The sequence below is a fragment of the Salvia splendens genome, unplaced genomic scaffold (genome assembly GCF_004379255.2).
Source record: "Salvia splendens isolate huo1 unplaced genomic scaffold, SspV2 ctg1048, whole genome shotgun sequence".
In the NCBI taxonomy this organism is placed as follows: domain Eukaryota; kingdom Viridiplantae; phylum Streptophyta; class Magnoliopsida; order Lamiales; family Lamiaceae; genus Salvia; species Salvia splendens.
Genome location: NW_024598590.1, coordinates 141 through 9,691, shown reverse-complemented (window position 1 = coordinate 9,691; position 9,551 = coordinate 141). Strand labels below are relative to the sequence as shown.

Sequence of the window (9,551 nt, the reverse complement as noted above, 5' to 3'; positions counted from 1 at the left end):
GGAAGAACATCATTGAAAAAAGAATATAGCCAGGTGAAAATTGGGGTGATTCCAGTTTTCCGTTTCCTTTTTAGGTGTTCGAGTAAAATATTGATAGATCCAATTAATTAATTAGACGCACCTTAAATATATGTATTTTTCAAATCATTCCTTGTTTTCATTTTTCAAAGCATTCATTGGTTTTGTTTTCATATTTCAAAGCATTCATGGTGCACAAAAAAGGTGTCACCACCACCTGCAATATTTATTATTTAACGCAAACAAAATAAGCTAAAGTTTGATAATGATTGCGTTCCTTATTTATATTTTACAGTTACTGCTGATCCAATATCAATTGCTTTAAAGGAAATTATGAAAAATAATTAATCGGATGATCCAATATGAATTGTGTTTAAAGAAAATTAGGAAACTATATGTACTAATATTATTAAATAAAGATAAATTACAAGGTCATCACACTACTTTAACTTTTTCTTTTCTTTTCTTTTAACCAATTTAGTTTTAGGCATCAAGCATTATATAAAATCTTAAAAAGTGGATTTAAAAAATACATAATTGAAATTCTAAAATTATTATTTTATTGTAAGCGATAAAATACATAATCTTTAAATTGAATTGGTAGAACAAGCCATCATACAATTTTAGTGGAAAAGTAGCTACCATGCGCTGAAGAGTTATGCCAGAAAAATGCTGTGAGAAATCGGCTACTGATTGGCAAATCTCGACCAAATGTTTTCGATCAGATCTTCCTGGTGGTGGGCCCAAAATCGCAAGTCGATGCCCGACGTTGTAAGAACTCGTGAAATGATGCCGGAGCACCTTGGCGCAAGGGACTATTTGCGGTCAAGGTTCCGACCAATGTTTTAAAAACCGGACCGGTGAAGCTACTGTTCACGGTTCAACTGGTCGGACCGGTCGAACCATTGGTTGAACCGGAACACTGTAGCAAATATTTATCTATATATATACAAATACTTAAATAAAAAATGACATTATAGAACATAAAATTTAAATCTTATTAACATGAAATGAAATGATGATAAATCCAAAAATTTATTAAATAAATTAGTATCAAATAATTCACAATAAAATTTTATCAAATATATTAAACATCAACTGATTCTGGACTAGTGGGGGCTGGTACTCAAATTGGCGCTTGTGATACTCTGATGTTTGATAGGGCGTTGGCAAGTCCCAGCAGGTAGATGGCCAGTCGGTTGGGGATTCTTGAACATATGATCTGTACTCTTGCTACAAGTGATACCAAGGCGGGTCCCAACAGGAAGGGGGTCGTGGCTGCGGCTGTTGTGTGTGGTGGTCGAATTGATGGCCCTAGTGGTAGGGATCGGGTTGTAATTGATCCGCCGCGCTAAACGACGACACATCGTATTGAAATCCTTGGTCGAGCGATTGCAACTCCTAGAATTGTCGTTGCTGGTACATGTTGACGGATAGAGGCGTGGCAGTGGTAGAGACGATGGTAATGCGGAGGATGAGAACCGATGAAAGCACCAGATGATACGAGGGTACTCGTATCGGTTCCGGCAGCGCGAAGTCGCCGAAGAAGGGTTAGGTTCGTTCGCGAGATCCTCCCGTCGTACTCGTATCGGTTCCGGCAGCGCGAAGTCGCCGGAGAAGGGTTAGGTTCGTTCGCGAGATCCTCCCGTCGAGCAGCCTTGGGTTTTCGGTCAATTAGGGTTTGACGAGATGAACTTGCGGAAAATAAAGTGCAATAAAAGATAAAGTAACGATAAAGGATAAACTGATATGATATTTTTTGAATGATCCAAATGAATAACAATGTCCACTATTTATAATAGTGGATACCCTAACTTAGGGAACAAGAAAATAATCCTAATAAATATGAAAAGATATGGTAAATCAATAACTAACTAAATAATATAGATATGGGGATAATCCAAGGAATATGCTCGTATCAGTGGCGCAGTGAAGACATGTAGAAGAAGACTAGAGCAGGAGCGTGTGTTTTTTTTAAAAAGATTGTAGCGGTAGAACCGATTCCCGGTTTACGGTCGAACCGGGCAGTTTATCCGGTCCAAAACTGTCCAACTGCAGATTGGTTTTAGATGCCAAACAGGACCGAACACGATGCCGGTTTGCGGCCGAACCGGTCCAACCGTCCGGTCCGGTCCGGTTTTTAAAACACTAGTTCCGACAGCTTCTTTTTCAAGCTAATTTGCCATGTTTGGTCATTCGACCTCATGGATGATAAAACATGCATACAAGATGTTGGCGAGGACGCCCATATACCTAGACCGACCTGGGACTTTGACAACCCGAAGCATGCTTGCAGAACCCCGAACACTCTTTCCACATCTTTCCGAGCAGAGTCTTGCATCCACATAAAAAGAACACATTTGGGGTCTAGCGGCATGTTGAGCGTCTTGACCAAGGTTGGCCATCTCGGATAGATACCATCGGCGAATTAGTAACCCATATTGTACGTAGTGTCGATTGTTGGACGTGAAGGATATTGTTAGTGCTCTACCATCTAAAACATCATTGAAGACGATGGGGTGGTTGAACACATTGATATCATTGTTCGATCTAGGGACCCCGAAAAATACATGCCAAATTCAAAGGCGGTAGTCGGCAACTGCCTATAGCGCAATCGTTGGGTGACCACCTTTATAGCCGCTTGTGTACATCCCCTCCATATCGTGGGGAATTCCTCCATTCCCAATGGTCGCAGTCAATGCTGCAAAGCATCCCTGAGAAGCCATGACGTGCTTCGTGAAAACGAAGCAACTGTTCGCAATCGTTGGTGGTGGATTATCGAAGATATTCCACACCAAAGGTTTTCCGAACGCCTCTGCAAAATATTTTCAAGCATTCGTTGCCAGTCGGTTCAGCAACATGCAAGCACTCGTCGAAAATATCAGACGTTTCCCACTAGCAAGCTGTCGGATTACGAATGTACAATTTTGCGGTGTTGGAAGACTATACCGACCGATAGTGTCTGATCATTCCTGGAAGTACTTGTCACGGTCCGCCAACATAATAACTCTCAACGTCGGAAGTGTTCTTTTCCCCACAGTGGTTGTTCAAAAAATAATCTCGAACGAGCCTTTGTACGGCTTCCTCCCTACCACGATGGATGTAGCGCCAACTTTTTCGTGCATGAGGAGGAATATCAACAAGGTTGTCGTAATACTCGTTACTATGTTGCTCCGCTAAGGCAATCATTCGAGCACTCGAGCTATTACCTCACCTTCAACCATACCTGAGTTGAGAATAAAAGTTAGTGAGAGAATTTAGTTATATTTTTTAGTGGGGAAAAATATGTGATGAATAAAGTACTCCATCTGTTTTACGGTATTAGAGTCATTTCTTTTCAGCACGGAGATTAAAAAGAGATGTATAGTGTATTAAACAAATAGATGATAAAGTTATGAGAGATGGAAAAATAGAGAGAATAAAGTAGAAGTGAGAAAATGTGTTACTTTTTGCTATTAGAGGAAATGACTCAACTATCATGGAATGTCCCAAAATGAAAAATGACTCAACTATCATAGAAAGGCGAAAGTATTTATAGATAATTTTGAAATAAATTAGAGGAAAAAAAATAAAAAGGAAAAAAACCGCAATATAAATGTTATATTTGGAGAAATGGGATAATTTATAAATATAGATTAATTTTAGATTTAAAAAAATAATTATCAATGCGCATGAACATCAATGCCCAGTAAAAACATGCCATGTGGGGGTGTCTCGCAAGCTCACCCCCTCCTCGCCGCACGACATCCACCAGAAGGAGACGCTCGCAATGCGTCTCCCTGTATCTCGCCCCACTGGGATGAGACGAGTCCTTTTTTTCTCGTCTGTTGTAAATGCTCTAATCATCATATAATATATTCTCTCAGTCCCTCTCTAGGTGACACAATTTATTTTTTTTGGTGTCTCACATTAAATGTCACATTTTATAAAATGTAAACACACTCTTTTTAACTTTTTTTTCTCTTTCTTAGTTTAATCTCACCATTTAATTTACAAAATAATACTATTAGAAATGTTCTCTTTGGAATTAGAAATGTTTCGCTTGGGATGAAACTGATTACTAAAACAATTTCTATGCTAATGTACCTAAAAATTCACCTTTAGTGAAAATGATTGAAATAAAACAATTCAGTTGATTGATTGGTTGATTTGTGGGTTTAATAGTAATCAGTTTTACTCCAATCAAGATCCAAGCAAAAGGTGATAAACACTTGAGGTGACTAGTGATTAAGGATAACTACGTTGATTAGACACAAAATAAGGTTGTTAACTTTCACATTACATCGACATAGCTATTTGAATTAGGATTATAGGTTAACTTTACGCTTAATGAATCAGTGCATTTCCCTACACTTCAGTGGATTATAATCTTGAACATCCTCGATATCATATAATTTTATTGCCTTTTTTTACTTTAAACAGAAAACAATCCATTCTAGACTTTGTTATGTCTCAACTGGGGTCCGCGAAGTAATACGTTATTAGTTTTTAATTGAAATTTACCTAAAGACATACTTTAGTTAAAAGTACAAATATTTTTCACCTATAACTAATGATGATTAATTATATGATCTATTTGAGCACCTCCATTCAATATTTGACAAAACTTTACTGGAAACCAGCGAGGAGTTCAATTGTAGGATCTCCGAATATGATATTTAAATTACTCATTCAATTTTAATTTAACTATCTTCCTAAAAAGTACTCCTTATAGAACAAATGCAATTAATTACAGAATTAAACAAGCACTACCTTGATGCTGTGTTCGATTAATTTACCTTTCGAGCAGAACCTTGAAGTTGACAATCTCGTGTTTGATTAATTTACCTTTTGAGCAGAACCTTCGAGTTGATTGTTATCATCGATTACTTGCAACTCTAATCACTGATTTTTTTTATTAAAATTAAGTTATTAGTTCGTGTTTGATTAATTTACCCATGAGGCCTGAGGCCATTGTCAATCTCAGTCGCAGATGTAGTTTCAGTCTGCAAAACTCTCGTGAAGAAGACGATGAGAAAATGAGATGAGTCTAAATTGGGTTGCATTATTGGGCTCAAAGTATTGACTAGAGGTTTTGGCCCATGATAGCATCTATAAATTCTACTCCCTTTACAACCCTATTTTGCAATGTATTTAGTACCTGCTCAACCCGCACACTGTACAGTAGGGGAGTGATCAATTGCTAACTCATCATTTAATTGCTAACTACAACTAATTTAAAACCATAGGATTTTAGAAAAGTTGTGATCTACAATTTTCCATGTGTAATTTTCATTTTTATTAATTAAATCGAAAAAGATAAAAAACTATCAAATTAGGGTTTTGGATGAAAATGTCAATATAGTGTTTCGAAAATATCAACACAATGCTTTGAGAATGTTAACACAATGCTTTGATAATGTTAACAAATTGCTTATATTAACATTCTACATGTATTATACTGACATATTTTATATATCATGTTGACATTTGTTGCTGTACGAAAAAATTGAAATTTTTTGAAAATTTTCAATTTTTGAAATCGTAACATATGCAAGTGAGATCTTGTTAGAATCCTTATGAAATTATCCTTAATATCCTTATTGACGTTTTTTTGTTAGTCGTATTGACATTCTGGGGCTGATAATCTAGGCCCTTAATTTGAATATCTAAATTTAGTTGTAGTTAGCAATTAAGTATTGAGTTAGCAATATAACACTCTCCAGTACGGTTTATGTACTTGTGGTATCTTTAAATGAATTTTAGTTTTGAATTTTAGTTATTTTATGTGTATGTTGTAATATTTTCTATCTGTATTGTAATTAATTTCTAATTAATGTAATTTTGTATTTAATAAATAATACTCCCTCCGTCCACGATTAATTGAGTCTGTTTGACTCGGTCGATTTTTAAGAAAGGTAGTAGAATGTAGGTTGAAAAAGTTAGTGGAATATGGTTCTACTTTTATATATTAGTCTCATAATAAAATGTGAATGTGATAAGTTAGTGGAATGTGTTCATTACCAAAAATGGTAAAAAGTAATTATGTCAATTAATTGTAGACGGACGAAAAAGGAAATTGGTGTCAATGAATCATGGATAGAGGGAGTAGATATCATGTATAGTTATATTAATTAATAAATTTTATTATTTAATTTAATTTAAGTTAAATTATTGACAAAATATCATGGGATTAGTGTGTAATTTAAGTAAAAATATATAGTGTGATTGAAAAGTATAAAAAGTGAGTGAGAAATAGTTTTTTAGATTTGAGTTTAGTTGATTAAAGTAAAATTAATATTTTAATTTGACTTTTACATTAAAATGAGTTTGAATAGCGGCAGATCCAGGTGAGATTGGATGGGGTCGGCCGACCCCACCACCGTTGTCGTAGAATCGCCGATATTACCCTCCCTCAACTGCCGACCCACGCGCGCCAACTCTCCTGCCCCAAGTCTGGCTGACTGGCTCGCTGCTGTGAGCTAAATCTGCTGCGGAGAAGAAGATAGAAACAATTGATTCTTACCAAGTAATTGGGCTTCATAAAATGGGCCTACCTCACATACTAATTAAGGTGGCACAAGTTCTAATATATTTTATATAGTAGGAGTAGTACTAATTAAGTTGGCACAAAATGGGCCTACCACCCATTGTTTAACGCCTAATAAGTATTCATAAAGCGTTTAAATTTTAAATTATTGATTTAATTGTTTTATTTGCCTTATCCTTAATGAGTCTAAATTCAAAATGGTATAGAATGTGATTAATTAGTACTCCCTCCGTCCCATAGTAGATGTCACACTTTTCTTTTTAGTTTGTCCCACAAAAGATGTCACATTTCCTCTTTTGGAAAAAGTTCATTCTCACATTAATTATAAAATTATATATTCTCTCACCACTTAACAATAAAATAACATCTCCTAAAATCTCGTGTCATCTCCCAAGTGTGACATCTACTATGGAACGAAGGGAGTATTAAAGAGAGAATATAAATTATAACTTTTTTAGAGGATTGATCGTGCTATCTTACTTTTAGTAATCCCCATTGGTTTGTCGATTGATTAAATTGATCTTACTTTATACCAGTAACGAAAAACAACACAATATATGTTGAAAGAGTGTTTTCAGAGTGTTTTCAATAATAAAATTTGTGAAGTCAGAGCTACAAAATAAGATAAAAGATGACTGGTTGAATGTCATTTTAATGGTATAGAATGAGAAGGAGGGTGTTTGCAACTATACCCAGTGAAAAAGTTTGAATCGATTTCAAAATATTGATATTCGTAAAAGTAAAACTATACCGCATAACAAAAGGTTGTGATATGTATATTTTATGTATTTTTGCATAAATATATCTAATATTATATTTATTATCTTGTTTAATTCGACCCCACGATTATTACATCCTGGATCCGCCATTGAGTTTGAATTATATAATGGTCGGAGATGCTCTAAACTTCCTACGATGTGAGATAGAACATGGAAATCCAGCTGTCTTCTTTCATCCACCTCCTTTCCCTCAAATCTAATGAAATTATGTTCTATCTTATCAATCTTATCTATTATATCCACCAAACCTAACGCACCCATAATGAATAATACAAGTATGAAAAAAATTGCCACTTATATATATATTATAATATATATATATATATATATATATATATATATGATTGTATTCAAATCCTTTTTACCTATTAAATTCAATTTCCTTCTTAATCTCCACCCTTTATTTCAGCCGATCTAATGGACAAAATAAGTTGATCCAATTATCAGATTGCATGCGTTTTTTACGTGTGTGAGGGTAAAAATTGAAATTCTCTCTTCTAGTTAGTTATGGTATGAGGCGTGAATTCCTCCCTCCACGCTGATTGCAGTTTATCAGCAAATCTTTTCCAGATTTAGTTCATTGCGTCCATAATCCCGCGTGTAGCCGAGTTCCTTTTGCAAATCGAAGTTTCTGTCATTGGTGAACAACTGTTTTGAATCTAAATCTAACGAATACGGTTCATCCCCGGTGTTTCGAGTATCAATGGAAGAAGGTAATATTGCAATTTTCGCCCATGTGTATTGATTTGGTTGCTGTCAATTATTTTTGGAAATTCAGCCGCACGACCCAATATGTTTAAATCAGCGAATTTGTGTTTCATGTTTGTGTGATTGGGTACTGATTTATTGAATCATTTTAGTTGTTTAATGGTTTTGTTGTTGCTACGGTTCATTCAAGCTTATAGGTGTTGTTATTTCATGTTAAATTGGTTTTCAATCATTCCCGTAGTGTTGCAGATTTCTTGGCCCAGGTTTGTGGTGTAATATGCGATTCCAAACATTTACGTATGTCCGTGAATTGGTGCCATCCGTTTAGTGTTTGATTTAATGTTGAATGACTAGGTATAAATAATTATACATGTAATGTATAAGTATGCTTATGTAATGCACCCGTTTAGGTTATATAATGTATAGTATATTCTCTATAATTTATCTTTACATGAACATGTATACTGTGTCGTGTTTGTAAACAGAACGCGTTGTACCTGCATGTTCTGAGCAATTAAAGCCTCTAGTTGGTCAGAGGTTCGAAACATTAGAGTTTGCACTCGCGTTTTATGATGTGTATGCTAGGGCCGTCGGGTTTGACACGCGCAAACAAGGTGTGAGGAAGGTGGACGAAGTTACAACGTGGTATTACGTCGTATGCAATAGGGAGGGCCATAAGAAGTCCATCGACGATGATCAGTTGAATGCACGTTCCGGTTTCTCAATCAAACGCCGACGCTTATCGAAGAGATGTGGTTGTAAAGCTAGCATTTCATTCAAGTATTTCTCTGATAATGGACATCCAGGTTATATGGTACATGATTTCAATGAGGTTCATACCCATGAGATGGTTGAGTCCGAGCATCAGAAGTTTATGTCTGTGAACCGTCATTTGGATGACGTTCACCAGAAATTCATTTTGGATTGTTCAAAAGCGAATATTGGACCCACATTGACATTTAAGGTTTTGAAAGAAACTCTCGGTGGGTTTGACCTCGTCGGTTGTACGGTGGGTGACATCAGGAATGCTTCACGCGACATTAAAGCATATGCGCATGGTTTCGATGTGCAAATGGTATTGGACGACATGGCGAAAAAGAAGGAGATGTCTGAGTCGTACACATATCATTATGAGGTTAATGAAAACAACCAGTTGGTTGCGTTGTTTTGGTGTGACGGATTAATGAAAAGGAATTACCATATGTTTGGTGACATTGTAGCCTTCGACACCACCTACAACACAAACAGGTATATATGTTTCTGCAATAGTATGTGCATTATAATTACGTTTTCATTCATTATTTTAGTATAACAGTTGCATTATTTAGATTAGATTTCCTGGTAATTGTCAATTATAACAAATGCATTATAAGTACATATTCGTACATTACCATTCCGTTATTCATTCATTATATTTTCGTTGGATTAATCTGATGCCACGCAAACGATTGTATACGTAGGTATTGCATGATATTATGTCCTTTCACGGGTGTAACATCCCAAACTTTTGTGACTTC

General features: G+C 35.7%; 1 protein-coding gene across 1 annotated transcript; it reads left to right on the top strand.

The window, feature by feature from the left end:
- Window positions 1-8,029: 8,029 nt before the first annotated feature.
- LOC121788449 (protein FAR1-RELATED SEQUENCE 5-like) lies at window positions 8,030-9,282 on the top strand (the record flags this gene model as incomplete). The annotated part of the gene is made up of 2 exons (XM_042187121.1): window positions 8,030-8,039; window positions 8,520-9,282. Coding segments are annotated over exons 1-2 (773 nt in total), but the record flags the coding sequence as incomplete, so codon positions are not given.
- Between the last annotated feature and the right edge of the window lie 269 nt (window positions 9,283-9,551).